At 38.7% G+C, this 19,363-nt stretch overlaps 1 protein-coding gene across 1 annotated transcript in view; it reads right to left on the bottom strand.

Moving 5' to 3' along the window:
• LOC143185865 (uncharacterized) overlaps window positions 1-19,363 on the bottom strand; it is a 264,291-nt gene that overhangs the window by 13,422 nt on the left and 231,506 nt on the right. Inside the window, exon 6 of the mRNA XM_076389155.1 lies at window positions 14,789-15,010. Coding sequence (XP_076245270.1) covers window positions 14,789-15,010 — 222 coding nt within the window. The remainder of the gene's footprint in view (window positions 1-14,788; window positions 15,011-19,363) is intronic.

Here is a 19,363-nt window from a genome sequence, read left to right as displayed (position 1 = left end):
ACACGATACTATTCTCAATATTTTATACTATTAATATTTCATTTCTCGTCTGTCTTTATTGTTTAGTATTACGAAAATTATTTTCATATTTTGAAATTCATCTATCTGGAATTGCACAAGGTTTTATCAAAGGTAGTTTTAAAAATCTTTGCGTTGATGAAGGAAGATTTTCCTTTGTGCAAAATTAACACAATTTCATCGTATCTTCTTACATTACCACGGATTTTATCGCAGAGTTAATTAAAGGTAATGGTCGAGGGATCCTATAGAACGAGAAATCCTATCTTTTCCATCAGACATCGTTTCCAAACTACGGTGCAGTCTTTCCTGTCATTTCGTTCCATCGAGAAGAAAATATTGGCAAAGTTTTCGATGGGACTACTGAGCTTCTCACATAATCTCTCGCCCACGATTAGATAAGCGGATTTTATAATCGGTCGCTCTTCTCTGTCAGTCCTCAAAAGAATCGAAAAAACTTTGACTGAATAAAACTCTAATACAATTAAATTCTGGCGAGCTGTACTAGGAAAAACGAATTCGTCTTTTTTGATTACTTCTATTTCCTGTGTCATTTGGTCGAAAATTCTGCAGCAAATTGATAATTAAAGGAAACTGTTTTTTTAAAATCTATATTTCTGAATCTATACCAGTAAATATAAATTTGCTAAAATGTAAAAATTATGAATAATTCTCGAATATGTTCACGAAGGATTGTTAAATTCCCCCGCAGTAACTCCAATTCTAAATTTTGTCAAAATTGAAATCGTATATTCCTCTCTCTATAGTAGCATTAAATAAAACTGGACCAGCTTTAAATTTAATAACTCGAGTTGAAGTATCTAAAGAAAAAACTGCACACAGTAATTTTCACAAATAACAAAGTCGTAAATTATTCTACTCTACCACTTTCACCTACTTACAATTTCCAGTCGCAACATTACCAGTTACAATAACAGTAAGCGAGCCAACACACAGATGTCGCGATTAGTGACATAACCGATGCTCTAACATGAACGAACCTCCCCCCATTCACGACCAATCCTCAACTCCACATTCCCGACCAAACCTGCTCCAATCCTCGTAACGTGGCTCAGAAAAGTGGCGACTGGCCGTAACTCTAACCTGAGCGCTAACAGTTTGACAAATACCATTACCCTTACACTCGCTGCAATTAGGCGCGTCCACCTCCGCCCCCGAAATTCCTCGTCGCAGCAGGAAAGGTCTCCTTTGCACGCGAGCTGGCTCCACCCTTCGCCGCGTGCATTAAAGCAAAATCCTCAAAATCGGCTCGGGGGATAGTTCATTCGACCGCACGCTTTAACGACCGCTTCCTCCCACGCAACTAAGTGTCCTGTTACCAGCCGCGCAGATAATTCAGGCTTCTAATTAAAAGCAGCCACGTTCGCCCGCCCGCCCTCTCGGCCCCGCGCCCCCCGCTGAGCGTAATAGTTCGGGAGTGGATAGACGATGGTGTACGAGCCAACGCGCAACCACCCTCCCCGCCAGGCGAACGCTCGCCCCCGTGAATCGCGATAACGCGTCGTTACTGCGTCCAAACGTTCATTACCCGCGTTTTGAATTGTGCCCTCGTCCCTGGGACAAAAGAAATCTCTCGACTTTATGGGCGGGCTTTGTGGCCAGAGAACCGCGCCGCGCCGTCGCCGACGTCGCTTGGCATCGAAAGCAGCGGCCTCCTGCCCCGACGGCGATATCCAATTCCGCGACACCGCGAGGACGTTTCGATCCTTTTTTATTCGCGACACTTGCCTCCGAGGTCGTCCACGGGGCCGAGGCTCGCTTGTGATGGGATCTGGGGGGTGGTCTGGCGTGCAGGCTTTCTGCTCGCTTTGGGCGAGATGGGATTTTCGGTGTTTGATGAGGGATGAGTGATTGTTGAAGCGGAGTGGAGCATGGGGGGATGTTTTATTTTATTGCCGATTGTTTTTAGTGGTGGACGGAGGCTGCCTTTTGTTACGGTAAACTGGGTTTGAGAATATCGACTCTTTTAATGGAACAGGGACTTACGCGAAACGGTGAAGGTGTTTGTGATATTTTTGGGGAAATCCTCATTCTCTCTTTTTTTGAAAGATCTTATTTCAGTTAATGTCTCTTTTTGGAATAGAAAGCTTCTGTTTTTATGCATTCGATATTGGTCCTGAATGAAGTTTTGATGTGCGACTTAGAATTTTAAAAAGAAGTAAAAGACAAAGAATAGATTAATAATAGTGTTATGAAAATTTGTTTTCTCATGGTTGTAGTAGTATTGAATACTATCACAAGCTTTTATAAGATGAACGATAACTATAACATATTATCACACGCAATTTCGTCCTTATTATCATTATTACCCTTATTACGAAGCCTTACATTATTATTAGCTGTGACGTTTATCGCGCATATCTTCTATTTCATTCACACGTGCTCCCCTTAATTACTTTGGTCTAACTAGTAGTATAGCCAAATTGGAGGATACCTACATACTGATTCAACTTTGTACTATATATGGACCCTGTTCTGCATTAGTTTATTAACCCATAAATAATTATCCTTAATTTAACTAAAATAACCTATTCTGCAAATTTTTTTAATATAATTACTAATACTATTCATTACAATAATTGTGTAGATAGAAAGATAGTAGCATGAGAATTACGCATAGAATGTAAATGCATAATGACAATTGCTCGATAAGACGATTCGTAAAAATAATTTGATGCTTCAAAATTTTCAAAAAATTTTATTCAAGTATTTATTGGGAAAAATGTCATTAATTATGTTATTTTCAATAATATTGCATTCGTAACACGAAATTCAATTTTATGTGGATTAACACATCAATATAAATCAGGGTCCATATGTGATATTAAAAATGCAAATAATTTACAGAAAATCGTTTTACCTAAAAATTGCAAATTTTCTGTTACAAATTACTTTTCACGATGGAATCGCAGTAATCCCCATCATACTATCTTATAATGCTGAGACCATACCAGCTGAGGGTTGAAATCCGTGCTCTTCTGCTCAGCGATTTCATTTTTTTTCGAGCGTAGGTGGTTTCAGATTTTCGCCTGGATCCCTTGTTGCTTTTGTCCGGTTCCTCAATGCGTTGCATTGGTTTTTCGTTTTATTCGCGCGCTCGCCCGATTTTTGGTACACTTTCGAGCTACTATCGTTTCTACGAATCCCCTTCTTTGCTCTCTTGCTCCTCCTTTCTATCATCCCTCTCTTAATTAGTTTGCTTTTGCAGTTACCACGCCGTTCCCATCGCTAACATTTGCTTCTTCCATCGAGTGTGTTACCCTTTTCCCATGTTACTCTTGTTTCCCTTTTATCCCTTTTATCGCTGCCTTTCTGACCCCAAAGTCGATGCACGCCTCAATGAAGCTTTCAGTACGCTCTCTGCCCTCTTCGCCGCGGTGAGTGACCTATTTACTAGCTTGTTCATGCAAATCATCCATTTATATTGTTCTTTTGATACGCTGCTCGCGTTCCTCTGGCTTTTATATCGCATTTCAGCCAGCCAATTGTCTCTGGCTCTAAGCGGTCTTCTCTTCCCTTTCATCTTCACCTTTCAATTATTTTTGCTCCATACCCGTAGTGTTACTTACTGCATTTTTTTCTATTCATTTCTTATCAGATTTCACATCATAAAATTTTATTCAAATAATACCTAAGTGTGTCTACCTTCTCCAAAAATTTCACAAACGAGCCGTCTATCATGAAAGAACAATAACTCTAGTTAAAAAAAAATTAGATTTCACATTATTCCCCCTTATTTTATTCAATAATATCCAGAACAATATGAAACAAAATTCTCCTCAAATATATCGTTGACCCACTTTCATAATAATGTCCTCTGATCCAGCACACTTTCTATACTCAAACAAGACCCAAATATGCCAGCGCATTTAGAACTTCCAAAACATAATCAAAACAATTTATCCAACCGTTTGCCAACCACTCGTCCAACATAGTGTCAATAATTGGATAACACTTCTCGACAGAACAGCGCAATTCGATCATCAAATCGTGAAGCGATCGTTTCATCAGTTTCCATCTCGATTACTCAGACCCCCCTTTGCCCCTGTCCCGTTTTAATCCTGTCCCACGGAGAGAAGAAACGCGAGCGGCGTCGAGCGTGGGCGTGGGACGAGTGTCGTTTTTCGATCGCTTTATTGCACTTACACGTGATCGGGGTTCGTACGGCGTACGAAAAGAAAAAGGCATCGGGGGTACGTACGTGTCCCTGGGTTAAAGGTACATCGGTAATCCGCGCTCCCAGGACGTCCCCTTTCATATTTTAACAAGGTCGAACGGAGAATTTTAGCGACGTGGGAGGCATTAAAGGGTGGCGCACGGAGGAAATTGGATTTTGAGGAGGTTTGATTGGATTAAAAGCGGCGCGGGGAGGGAGAGGCTCGAGTCACGAAAAGTAATTTCGCCCAGTGGACTAATAACACTGAGGTCTGCTCTCGTTCTCGTGCTACCCCCTCCCCATCGCTGCTCCGTGATTTTTGACGAATGGACACCTGACTACCAATTTCCAATACCTGCTATTTCCCGACGTTGGCTTTCTGGGATTTTTGACGAAGCCTGCAGGCAAACTACTCTGCGTGGCTTGAATCTGGCAGCATTTAACGTAGTCACGCTGTGTTTCTGATTTTTTGATTTTGCAATACAGTTTGCGGAAATTGTGGAGAGGATTTAAGGCTGGTTGAAAAGTTTCAGCTGAAGGAATTTTTAAATTTTTAAATTTGCTTCTAGTGTTCGCATTGTTTCGGATTTAGCCTTTGGTTATAATAAAGTCATAGACTTTTTAAATAATTTGTATAGATTAAACAACTGAAAGTTGTGAATTTTCTTCGTTCTACAGTTAAACATTTTCTATAACAAAACTGCAGGAATTCTACAGCTAATATAGTATTGAACATATTGGTTAAGGGTTAAATGGGATTAAAAGCTGCTACATCTATTTTATTGACAGTGAAAGGTACTTATGATTCTACCCATTTTCACACTTGTAAGTATTGAATTTTCACGAGGAAGCAATTCGTTTTGCCGAATGCAAAGCAATTTGTCGTATGACATATGAGTTCACTCGTTTCAGCTACCTAAGAGGATAAATTGATTTCCTGCCCATTATATTTTTGTTTACAGATCAAAGGATAAACGTGAATAATATCAAGAGTAATAATCAGTGATCAACATCAAAACGTATTGATCAATCCAATATATTTGAACAACATCGACTTGATTTAAGTTATAGAATACGTATGAAACAAATCAAGATCTTCAGATCTAATTACGCAGTTTACAAAAGTTAATTGTAGCTTCTGTTTTTATTATGAATCCCGGACACAATAATATTTCGGGATCCATTGTGTCACGTAACAAAGAGGGAGCTATCGTTTCGTGATAAATTCGATTAACAGAGGACCATGATTGCGCTCAGTTCGTGAGCAGTACAATGAACTCACGAATCGCTCAGTCTGACTGGCGCGCAGAGAGGCAGAGAGCTAATTTCCGACAATATGAAACGCAATACGTTGCGTTTGTCCCTGATTGCACTATGTAATTACTAAACTCAGTACTAAGATTCGGTCGCTTTGACGCGCAGCTTTTCCTATGAATGCTTCGAGCTTGTGGTTTAGAATGGACAATGCACTTTGGAGAGTTAAATGAGACTGTGAAAGCGAAGTTGGTGGAGCATGAGTGGCTTAGTTACTGCCAATTTCTGATTTGTGATAACTTGAAATGGATAATTTATCAGATTTACTTCGCGAAGTTATACGCGATTTAATGTCTTCCCGAGGTACTGTAACTTGTATATGATCTATTGCTTAGATAAAATCAAAAGTAGATATTTATGAATGTTATTCATAATATTATTCACGTAGACTATACAATTCTATTCTATTCATTCTGTTTATTAACATAGAATATTACTCATTACATTATTCATATAAACTATAGAATTCTATTCTATTTATTCTGTTCATTAATATAGAATATTATTCATAATACTATTCATATAGAATATAGAACAATATTCATTATTAATATAATACATATTAATATTAATTAATATAAATATAGAATAATAATATAGAATATTATTGACTATAATTATAATTTTATGATTAATATTTATACAAAACATATCCCAAATCATTTCAGCAGCCCTTTCAGAAATTTCTTTTAGAAATTTTAGTAGGTACTGAACTTTGTCGTCTTTCGTATTTTCTTTAATGGTGGAACTTAAGTTGTATTTTACGCAGGTGTGATTATATTTCTGACAGTGTAGGATTAGGTGGTTGATTGTCATTCGTGTTTTGCATTACTCCCACTGTGAAGTTAGTTCTTTTGTCAATAGGAAGCTAGTTCTTTTAATCATTTTTGTCATATCTTTCATTTTCCTCGATCTTTGATATTTACAATTTTCAGTATTTGGAGTACTAAAGATAAAACTATACAGGTACCTCAAGTAAACTGTCAAACTATCAAACTATCACTGAGTAATGCTTCATCAAAAATAAAAAAAGAATTGACCGTGAATTTTGAAGTTAGTATTAATTCCAATAATCGACGTCCTACTATACCACTAGAAAATCAAAATATTATAATTCAAGACTCGAATAGTTAAAATATCCTTCAAAGCTTTTCCACCTTCCCTCGTCTATTCAAAATATCTTCCTTCGCCCCTTCTTGTCTCCGAAGTAACTTCATCGCTGCCGAAGAAAAAAAGGCGAGGAACACGAGAAGAGAAGACGGAAAAAGGATCGTTTCGAGTATCATCCATTTTCGTCCCCGTCGTCGTGGTAATTCAGGAAGTCGCAAGAAAACGTAAGGGGAAAGAAATAAGGGACACGTCCGCCGACTGAAGTGTGGTCCAACTTAATCACGATGACGAAAGTGGTCCAGTGGTTTCGTGCGTTCAACACGCCTCGGCGACCAGCTCATTAAAGTCGCGAAACCGGAACACGGGGCGTCGCTTCGAAAACTACCGCGGCAAACTTAGAGAGCTTCCGTGCGAGAAGATCCTCGAGGACTTTCGAAAAGCCTAGGCGTATGCACCTATAATTACGGTGCTCTTGGATGCCGTGCCTCGAAGCTCTCGCAGACGGCGTCCTCGTTGATTATCTTCGAGTAAATCGACAATTTCGTGATGGTCTTTCTTGGCTTCCTGGCTAAACTCCTGTTCCGGCTAGGAGGGTCTCGCTTTGGAGTAGGTTCAACGAATTACACGGACAGCTTTGTCTGCAGAGACCCTACTAGCTTATTCTGTCTATGACTTTAAGTTTCATCGTGACGTTCTTGGGCACTGAACTTTGGAATTCTTGATCACCTGCGAGTGTTTATTGTGAAATTGTATATTGGATAGGGTAAGTGATATTTTGAAGGTTTCTAGGAGTTTATTTGTTAATGGGAAAGTTTTGTATGTGTCGGTTGGAAATAGTTCGTGATGTTTGTGTAAGTCAAGTATGCAGTCTTGTCTGAATTACAGATGACTCAGATCGACATATGATCGCTAGGAGATCGTGCGTTAAAATATTCCTCGTGTGCAGCGGGTCTAAAGGTGGACTATTTTGACCTCAAAAAGTGTCTCTTATGATCGTTATTACGGCTTTAATATTTTAACTTTATTATTAGACTATTTTAATATGCATAAGCAGTATGCAGCACGCATAAATCATAGTTTACTAGAATTTCTAAAAAATCAAAGGCTACTAAGTAGGTAAATGGTAAAAGGAAAAAATGTTTCTTCATAGTTAAATGGCCCAGTAATTATTAATTTTATGCCATAAACAATTTTAAACTGATTCTCTGGAAAATATACTTCTCTCTAATATGAGTCACCCTTTTGTATTTCAAAAATACAAACAGTAACTTTGTATTTCAAAGACTGCCAAATTGAGAAGTTTTCTATTTAAATAGCATTATAATGAATTATATTTCCATTTTCCTTGTTAACTTGATTATTTCACACTGCGATAAAACTGTTTTACTTGAGTATTTTAAATGAAATTCAAGAGTTCCAACCTCTGTAGATCTCTTTGTCTGGCACCAGTCCTGATCGTCTACCTGGTGGTCTCGCGAGAAGAAGCTTTTATTTTACCACTAAAGTTAATTAACATTTAGCCACCAACTGTGGCTAGGACATGAATATGTGAGACCTCGCGAACGTAATTACGTGATTTTGTAGCCAGCAGAAGTGCCTCTTTACGCTCGTCTGGATTTCCTTTTTTTGTGACACCGAAGCAGAAACTAAACGAAACATGTTATTTATGTAACAAAAATTTTCAATTAGAAAAATTGTCTTTCACACTTTCTTTGGAAACAGAAAATGCTATTCTATTACAATGCAGATTTATTTCACAATTTTTATCTCTGCTTATAACGCGTCCTTTTCTCCACAATTCAACCGAGGGCAAATTTATTCAAATAGAAGAATATGTGCCCAAAGACTAAAATTATTACTGAGGGTTAGACGAGTTAGAATGCCTCCAATGCTCGCCTAAAAGCTTTTGTAATATTAGAAGTGATTTATTACTGAATAGAATTGAAATATGTTCAGAAGATTAATTAATTCTAAAAAGTATGACAACTTATAATATAACAAAATTCGTGAATAAATTCGTAAGTCATTGTAGCAATATTTCATTAAACAAAATTCTCGACAATTAATTTAACCCACATTTAACTAGTACTATTCCAAGAAACTTCGTAAGTAGTAATGGTCAAGCTTCTTGTATCCTCTCCTGGCAGACGCAAGTAGTAATAGTCAAGCATTTCTCTGACACAGAGAAGAAAATAAAGAATTCAGCGAATAAAAACAGCCAAAATTTATTCAACAGACTCACTAACACGACGAACACGACGAACAAGGTCCTCTCCATAATATATAAAGTGCTTCGAGACTCGAAGTTGTTTAATTCGATATTGCGAAGAATCTTCTCCGCATTAAAGCATTCAAACGAAATGGGACGAGTAACGAGGAAGTGGGCAAACGCGATAAAGGAGACAGGAACTCTTGGATGGAAGGATCGTTTCGTCAGTTCCTTTTTTTATCTGGTACAGCATCCGTAAGTTAAGTGCTCAAAGCAAAGCGGACGCCGCGACTGGGAGCGTCCGAGTGAATAGAATTCCAATTAAAGCACCTGGACTCGTGAAAGAATCTTTGAAATTCGAGTTTCGTCGTTCACCCTCGGCCCCATCGATTCCACTTGAAGTTCTTGATTAAAAATGTTTTGTGCATCGTACGACGTAACGTTCATGCGAGTTTAAGCAAAATAAACCACGACACATGTCTCGCTTAAAGTAGCATTGCAAGTATGCGAACAAGTTTGAACAAGGTTCATCGAAAACTGTCCAGGTTATCGTAAATCGAAAATAAATATCATCAAAACGAATATTAGTATGGTTACAGTACTGAACATTTTCTATAAGCTAGCGAAATGTGTAAAATCAAGTTACAACTTCCTAGCTTTTGTCCACTCTTTATACAGAGTGTTAAAAAAAGGCTTCAAGACTTTTAGTGCTTATAAGGACCAGAGCGTCGAAAAACATTTACCAGACAGACCGCAATCCCAACACAAGTATCGCACATTACCCTCAAAGTTTCACACGACTTAATCCCAAAGCACACCCCTTCAATTAATTGTTGCGTAAATTTGCCTAACTCGCTTCGGCTGCTCCCATATTGTCGATGACATTCATTTATCCAGGGATTCGCCGTATTTCGTCTCAAATATTTGCTGGCTGGCCCGCACGTCATTAATTCAGCGACAATCACGCGTCGACGTACGGTCGGTGACGATCTCCCGGGAGTGTGATAACGGGGTAAATACGCCAAGGGCGAGGGGGCGTTGAGGAAGACAGAGACGCTGACAGGATAAAACCGTCCAGCTGCGTGGCGCGGCGGCAGTCGAACAACGAGAGGAACTCTCGTTGTTCGCAACTACCGAAAACGATTTCCGAGTTAATTTCCAGTCTGCTGATCCCTTTGGACGCCTGCACCCGCGCCTCGATCGCGACGCTGTCGGTGAAAAATGAGGAGCGCGGATCCAGGAGGGAAGAAACTAGCAGGGAACTCGCGAAAACTCTGTCTTCGAACTTTGAACGAAGAGAACTCTATTGATGAAACGAAATAGAGGTCTTGAATACATTAGTTAATTGCTCTTGGCTTTGCTCTAATGACGAGATGAATATTCTTGCAGCTTCGATTAATTGGCGGATCTTAGGAGGAAGTCTTCAGTTTTATTTCCTTGGTATGGCGAAGTTCGATGGGGCTGCTCAGTGATTTAAAGGATATCTTGAATTTTAGTTGTTGTGATTTCTTATAGTTCAAGCTTTTGTTCTTGGAGTGTTAAGTGCGTCTTGTTTCTATTTGATAATTGAGAAAAGATTCTTGTGGCTTTTATTCGTTAGGCTGTGGTAACAGTGAATGCGTTTTCTAGCGAACTATTTATCCTATTAAAGGGACAAATTCAGACATATTCGCATTTTTTATTAATAACTTGCACATTACTTGGTACAAAGTAAAGTGGCTGTGAATAAATAATCTCAGATAACTAGATAACATTTACCTACAAAAATGATTGCTTCAAATGTAATACTTTTCGAGTTATTGTATTCTAAACTCAAAGTGCTACAGTTGACCCCTGTCTCCCCTTCGTGATAAAAATACGGATAAAACCGCCTAAAAACACCCACATCCTTATACACATAAAATTCACAAAACCATTGATTAAGAAACAAATGAAGAGCTCTCGTCTGAAACCGCGCGACACTCAAAGTAGTAAAGATCAGTCGCGCCAGCCTCTCTTGCTGAGTGCATTCGTTTCGGCGCGCTGAAAAGAAACGCGGTAAAGAATGCCCCAACACCATCCAGCCTTTCAAAGGAAACAATACGCGCCCTGAGCCGAAAGACTCTCCCCGCCCGCGCCTGTTTCGCGACGCAGACTTTCGGGGCGAAATATTCATCTTGAACGATGCATCGGTGAGATGCAACCGGATGCACGGTTCGTAACTCTATAGGAGGCGGTAATGGCCACGATGGAGTAACACGTCGGTCGAACAAACTCGCCCGTTTTTTTTACGCGCCGTTACCATCGTCGAGGCTTTTTCATCTTCTCCTTTCTCGCCCCATCTCCCCCTCCATTTCCACCTCCACGTCGCGAAAACTGGGAAAGTTATTTCCCCGCGGTTTGATGCACTTAAGTCTCGACCCCGGGGAGACTTGGTGTTTCGAGACCAGCCAAAGTTTTCGCGGCTGCATTTAATTAGGGAGGTTGACTCTTGGTTCACGGGGGGGCTCTTCTGGCTTCAAACGAGAACCCTAGCCGACGGTTTGTAATTCGCGGAATCTTGGCCTCGTCTAAAATGCTGTGTACATTAGAGCACTTCTTGTCGGGGACTTTTCTGCTATGCAAGAAATGGAAATCGAGCGCGTCCGCTTATCGCGGTTTGGGAGACGCTTAGTTGCTTGGAAGTTGATTTCAGGGTGGAGATGGATGGTGAGACTATGGGGTGATTCGAAGAGTTGTTTAACATTTGTGGCCTGCTTCTATTGTTGTTCTTAGTAGTACGACTCTGACGTAGTAATAGTAACAATGAGAGCCCACTGGTATGGAAATCGCTTTTAGCATGAGACTCGGTATTACTTGTAGTGGAGACGTTGTGTATTAAAAGTTTCATAGCATTCGTCAAATTCAGATGTTGTTCTTGAGAAATTTCACTTCAAAGTTTTATTATAAATAGGGTGGTTCATTTAAATAAGGCCACCTAAATAAAAAATTTTTACACTTTACTTTAGATAATCCTGCCCTACGTATAATTAGTATAATCATGTAAATGGTAAATTTCAGGTAACTGTGAATCTAATTTCTTTCCGAGTTCTCTACTTTTTAATTCAATTCTCTTGAAACAGTAATTGCAGAAATTTTCCCTCAATATTGTCCACAACGTTTCTTGTTACACGATTCTCGATTAACCCATTCGTATGCATAGTCATCCTAGGTATCTAGGAAGATAACAAGCTTAACGATAATAATAAAAGTAAGAGGTTTTGACTCAGTTTTAAAAGAAAATTGATTTCGTTTGAATAAACTTGAAAATTGCGATATTAACCTACCGTTTGCATGGAAAATTGTAGGCAAATGCAGTGTATAAAAAAGTAGCATATGAATGAATGATATAATTAAAATCTCTATAATAATATAATTAAAATTTGTATATTTAGTTTGTATATTTCTCCTCGTGATTAAACATTGCTCGTGGTTTCTTGGCGATCTACCATTTCCGCTCGAATTTTCTGGCAGTCGTAGAATCGCCAGTAGTATCATACTATATTGGTCAGACCTGGCGCTGAACTCCATTTCTGCTTGAAGTCTCCGCCGTCCACTACCAGTATTAGTTATACCAGCACACCAATGCAGTGACACGTCCCACGCTTCTGAAGGAGCAGAAGCTACGCCATCCCAGGACAATAGGGATCAACGTCTGCCAAATACCTGACCTTCGCCATCTGCGGAGTTCCAATGGTGGCAGATTGCAGGTCTCTGTAGGAAATCAAAAGGTTGTCCGTACCTTCCCCGAAAAAAATAGCAGATCAACAGACTCTGATTATACAGTTTCAACTTGAAACTTCATTTCAATACTACTGAATTATTTTTACTCCTATTCTGATCTTTTACGAAATGAGAATCTTCTTGACAAAGCTAGTACAGTGTAATTAACAGCAGAAACGCAAGAGAACACTTTACAAAGTAAATTTTAAATTCAAATTACGACGTTGTAGAATGCACTGAAGTAAGGACTCGAAGTTATTTCAGGACTCCGTCTGAACACGAAGTCAACGAGGAAAGTTTTCTGAAACCCTTCGCCTACATGTCCTTGTTAAACCTTCATCTTCACTCTCAGGTATTTTTTAAGAATTGTTCTTACTGACTTGTTCTGAGGTAAAGAAATGGGAAAATCAAATCGAGTCCTTAGAATATTGTTCTGCAGTCAGTGCAGACATACTATACTTAAAAATAGTTCAAGGAGTGTCGTTGTAAGGAATATTAAACATTGAAAAGGAACTCGAGCAACACTAACGAACCTTCTAACTTCAGAAAAAATAATTCAGGGACTCATATCAAAAGTAAAACATACGAAGTTTTGCCTTCTTCCAAAGAGTAAAAAAATATATCAGTATGTTTAATTCAAAAGATCACAATTTTCTGAACAAATATTCATCATAGTCCACATATTACCCTTCTCATGGTAAAGCTTCCACTGTGCCATGAATCTCGTTTCTGATTACTAGAAAGTGTCTTTCAAAAAAATTCTAAAAATAGAGGTTTATCTTGTCCTGTATCCCTCAATTGTCTACTTTCCACATCAAGCCGCAAGCTTCTCAATCCTCCTTTCACTGTACCTCTATAAAATCAATTTCCCTAAAAAGGTATCGTGTCAGAATAATTGTTTCACGAGTAATAATCGCCCTCTAGTATTCCCTGCCTCCCATTCCCTGCACAAGGGCGAATAATACCGTGCAAATTAACAGAACAGTGTGCACCGTCGTTCTCGATCCTTGAATGGATTCCAGATACCGTATCATCAGGGTTCGAGCAACGACGCGCGAATCTGGACCCCTATTTTCCGTGGGCCGCAACACAGTGCTCTCCCCCGTTTCCAAATCCACGGAGGTATCGATTTCCTATTAGTATCAGGTAAACCGCCAACGTTATTGGCCGAGAGTAGAAGGCGGGCAGCAGTCGTAGGCGACCATCCCACGGATCAGCCGTAAGAGTTACATACACGAACACGAACGACACGTACAGATACGTACATATAAGTCATAAACCACGATGATATCGGCCCAGTGTTGCATTAACCTTAATTACGTTCGAGCGTTAATGCTCGTACGCGGCAGCTGCTAACGAGTGTGACCTCCTAATGTTGGACGTTTATACACGCCGAGCGTCATGTGTCAGTGCAGATTTAGCGAGAAGCGAAGGCGGAAAAGTGCAGCGGGCATGCGTGATCCAGGAAGCACGAAAGTTGACAGAAGGCGGGGGATCTATGAAGCTGGAGGGCACCACTCGAATCGCTGGGACATGTTGGCTGAATTGGGGGTTGGTGTAGTGGGTTCTGCTTGGTGATAAATGGGGAGCTTTGACAGGTAAATTCAAATTTTTTGGGTAGGGATATTCCTTTTCTTTCGTTGCTGGTATATTTAATGTAAATATAGAATTGCGATTTAAATTTTTGGAATTTACGTAGATAGTTTTAGGTAAGTCTTCTGAAGTTTGGAAACTTATATTCTTACTATCTTATTTTTTTTAATTTTGTGACTTTATTCCTAAATTGTAAATTTACAGGGTGATCAGATTATTTAGAATCCTTCTAATGGGTGTTGGTAACACTTACAATGCTAACAGTATTTAGAATATATCTGTATCTAAGAGTCAAAGTGACCCACTAATATGCAAAAATTAAAATATCCGAAAACTCAAGTTCAAAAATACTTAAAATACCTATCCTTTTTTCTTTTTTAATAATAGCTTCTTTCATGTTAATTCTGTTGAAGGTTTTTACACTTTTCGTATTAGGTGTTTGTTGTTTCCCTTTTTATTCATGGGTGCTTATTATTACGTGAACGTTTCAAGACTGCAAAACGAAGCAAAGTAGCTATTCGATATAATTCGAGTGGCACCCTCTCAAAGTAAGTTCACCATGAAGAAATTTGTGGAAATCAAGGAAAGAAGAAAAATACAAATACAAATACAAATTAGGTACTTACCATCGTTGTTCGTTCGAGCTCGTGGCGGCGATGAACTAGCTGTTGGAAAATTTCGGGAAACATTATCCCTCGGTTGTGGTTGGGGCCCTTCGAGATTCGGACTTGGACTAAATTCCGCCTTGAAATCCGCTCTGTCGAAGCCTTCCTCGAACTCGTCCATTAAGTCTATCTCATCTGGCTCAGCGTCACCCTGATATTGTTCTCTCAGCACTGATCGTGGTACTAGAATTTGAAATAAAACGTGGGGTGAGTAAAATCTGAGAACACAGGTATCACTTCATAGATGAATTACTGTCATAAATTAGTAGTTACCAACTACTCGTAGGTTGTAAATTTCAAATATGTATAGAAATATAGATTATCGCGTGAGTACTTGGTATTTGACATAGTTTTCAGTTTATTTTCTTTGCACGCTATTCTTTTTGAACCTACATTCTTTATTCCCTTATTTCAGCTTCAGTCGCATGGTAAAAGAGATTGTTGAATAAATATTAAAATGACCCTAAAGTTTCTTTGAATATTTAATAGAGGACATTTTGACGATACATTTTCCTCGCAAAGTTTGCTCTCGAATCCTGTCGATACAATAAGATCCCCCATTCTACATTCTGACAGCAGTCGATTTATTTCCCGCCGCATAATATTCAACCTCGGGTATAGGCACCGTGCTATCGATATCCCACATCCTGCATGCAATTGCATCTCGAGCGGACAAATACGTAGACATCAAATCAGGGTGCAGCGCTCTCGTGGACGTGCCTCGAATCTCTCTGGCGTGCAAAATTTTACTGAAAAAAGATATGCTATGGCAGTGGAGTGATAAATTCAGCTGTGGCTTCACCGATCATCACACTGCCAAAGTCGCAGAGTTATAGGATGTAAAACAATTGTGAGATTTCTCTAAATAGAAGAAGAATTCCTACATCCACAAATCGGATATCCAGCCTGTTCAAAACCTATTTCGGAATTGAATTTTTCCAATAAATCAGTGGTTTTTTAGTCTGTCATGCAGAAAATAGCACTTGCTAATAAATAAATACATAAACTTTCCTTATTATTAATAGTATTAGAAATAGTGAAATATTTATATTATGTGATGTCTGCAACCTATGACCTCGACACGACAAATCCTCCTTAAAAAATGTCTCTCACTTACCCCCCACGAGAATGTACCTATCTATAGCACAGTGCATTTCCTGAATGTTCCAAAATTACTCAAGAAATTGTAAAACTAGGTTCTGAGAACTGCTAAAAACCGTGCTTAACGCAGCAATAAATCTTGAAAAAAGAAAAATAGTTTAACAGATTTTCCGCAGTATTTACGAACTTCCCCTCTTTTTAAATTCAATTCCAATACTGTACGTATGCCAAGAATTTTGAATCCTGAGAATTAAACGAGGAAAAGAAATGGGATCACATTTCATCATTATGCACAAAGATTCAAAGCATTTCAATGGAGGACTCGCGTTTCACAAAGCAACGAGTACTCCATAAATTCTTTACTGAAATTTTCGTTGCGTATGAAAGGGACAGCCGTATTCAGAGCGCAGGAACCTGCCAAGAAAAACGCGCACAGATAATTCCGACGCACTTTACATCAAACGAGATTTGCTTTCGTGACCTGGCATAGAGAAACAGCACCGCGAAAGCGCATGGAACACGCGTTGCGTCCTTAAAAATACTGTGCTCGCGTTTCCAGGAAATTATATTCCTGTCTTTCGTAAATAACGCGTATACGTATACCGGCAGGGAAATAACACGTGAGTGTATGGTCGACATTCGAATTCCGAACAGCGGATTTTGTTGAACAATAAACATGTAAACAGCGACACAACGCTGTACAATAATAAAACGAGCAATAACTCTTTGGTTCAAATTTTTATTGCCTCACATTGTTTTCTATAAACATTGTTTTAAGTGTTTTATTATTGGATGTTAAATTAACTATATTAAATGAGAAAAATTAAACGAGAAAAAACGAACAAGGAGTTAAAAATGTGTAGATGTAAATGAATTTTTGTCTGGGAAATTATAAAGACTTCTTTGAAGAGTTTATACTTAGTATATTAGTATATTATGTAAGTGTCATGTTATATTTTGATCTGTATAGGCGATAAAAGAACAAATTTTTGGTCAGTGTCTCTAAAATTTTGTTCTCACGATAAAGGAGTAACTTTAGCTTCGTCTGGAGAGCTATTAAGTTTTTATTATACCATCAGGTCGCACCCTAAGTTAAAGTAACTCGTAAGGTAGTCCTTTTTAAGGGGCATTTATGGAAATCATATTTTTTTAAAGGGGCCATCAATCCCTGCTCGCCGTAGAAGAATTTTAATAAAATCTAAATTCACGATCTAAAGTGAATTTCGATGACACAACATTTCAGAGCAGGAAATTTGGGAAAATGATGCTACAAATTGCAGGGAAACATGAATTTATACTTTTCTGGGACGAAAAAGGACTCTACTGTTTGCAGACGTATGTCAGTATACTTACTGTATTAACCTGGAGACTACAAACAGTGTATTCACTAAATTATATAAATGCATAAGCCTCATTGTGTCTTCAAGAATCGCGTTTCTAGCTTTAGGTATCATTTAAAGTAGATTCTACTCAGTTTCAGTGACGCTAAACATACTGAATGCTAATGCATCATAATACAGTAGATTACCTAAACTGTCAGCTAAATTCTGTGGCTGCAAGGCAAAACGACCTAAGCCACATGTGTTTCATTTCGAAATATTACTTTTCAAAGTTCCCAGTTTCAGTATTGTCACCAATACTCTTACAATGAACTCCTGTCTCCTTTGACCCTTATTTTTAAATGAAAAAATTCTTTTAATGCCCTCTCTTTTTTCTACAAACATAAATTCTATATTCTACACGTCGACTAGGGCCTTAACTTGAATTTTGTGAAAATATGACTCATTTTGCCTTACAACCACAGAATCAAGTATCACTCGTTTCAAGAAAGCAATCCTACTAAATCCTCCACCGTATCCTTCAACGTTAATAAAAATTTGTTTCCCACTCCCAAGAAATTCATTTGCCACCCCACTATGCTCGTAAGTTCCCGAACTAAAAATAAAAGTTAGTTCGGTCGCTCAGTGGCAGAATAGCGAAGTAAATCATGGTTACACGATCGAGTGCTGCGATCGGCGCAAAATCCAACGACAGTGATCGCGGAATTACGAGGGGCCGACGAAACCAGCGGTTTCCAGAGTTTCGCGAAGGGGTGTGCGCAGGACGGAAGTGGCTCAGACTCGTATAGTTTACCTACCGCGATTAATAATTGCAATTTAACACCAATGTTGCGGTACCGCGCAGCACAATAGGTTGCGCTGGCTTTGGCTCGCTGCACAGCTAGGATGCTCTCTGACCGAACCGGATACATTATAACACCCCCGCGCCGCTTCGCGTCCAGGGATAATGGAACAGAGAAAATGGGGGGAGAGGGAGGACTGGGGAAGATACAACGAGGTTGCAAATACATATTGGACGGAGCTGCACCATTTCCCCTGGACGAGATATTGGATAAAAATTTTCCGTGTTCCCCGCTGATGGCCTGAACATTAGGATAATAGCTGGTGAACGCGCTCCAATGGGATTTCGGAGCCATCGATGATGCCACGTGTTGCCTGTGTGCGGTTGCAGTTATGAAAACTTGGGGTAGATTGCTTCGCTTTGTGGTGAAGTGGTGTTTGTACACATGTCGCGCGTGTACTTCAAAAGGGAGAGAATTCAAAATGGGGTCTTTTACTTGCAGCTGTGAATCAATTTCGTAAATGTATCTCTATTTATTAGGAATAGTTTGTTAGTTAAAGATCAAAATTATGGAATTTATTCAAAGAAGTATTTAAATGTAAATTACAAAGTGTTTAAATAATAACAAGAATTTTTAATTTAATTTTTTGTCTCTTACATACTTATATTAATAATGTGAATTTCTAGTGGGATACGTTTATTCTTAGAATGGATATAAATACAATTCTCCAAATCGTTATTTTATAATTACAGCCACTGTCATTTTGTACAACACTCGTATACATTGCCTTTGATAACTGTTGAAAGTCTCCTGTTCCAATTAAGAGAACTTTTCGAGTTTTACGTACTTCACTTTTTAATTTGAAAATTTTCTGTCTTTCGCCAAGGGGTTTGTGGTTTTATGCAAATTGAGGCCAGGTAGATTACCCTCTCCAGAATTAGATTTTTCATATAATATTCGTTGAAATACTGCTCCTCATATCCATTCCGCGTATATCGAGAATTGCAGCTCAACGTGTTCGACATATTAAACATGAATTTCATATCTCGTCGAACTTTTGTACTAAAGGTTATCCTTTTGATGATTCGTAATGAACAGAAAAAAGAGAGAACGTTTTATTCGTAGGATTAAAATTTCGAAGGAGGCTGTTCTATTAAAAGAAAATTCAGGAAAGCTTGTATTACTTTCTTCTTTTATTTTATCGCTATTTGACTGCTTAGACGCTATAATAAGCTTAAGATATTTCCCTTCATTGTACTGTTCAGAAACCATTCGTACATTACATGGACAACGTTTAATCTTCGTAGACGCAT

Source organism: Calliopsis andreniformis, chromosome 12 (assembly GCF_051401765.1).
Source record: "Calliopsis andreniformis isolate RMS-2024a chromosome 12, iyCalAndr_principal, whole genome shotgun sequence".
NCBI lineage: Eukaryota > Metazoa > Arthropoda > Insecta > Hymenoptera > Andrenidae > Calliopsis > Calliopsis andreniformis.
This window is presented reverse-complemented; position numbering and strand designations above follow the sequence as displayed.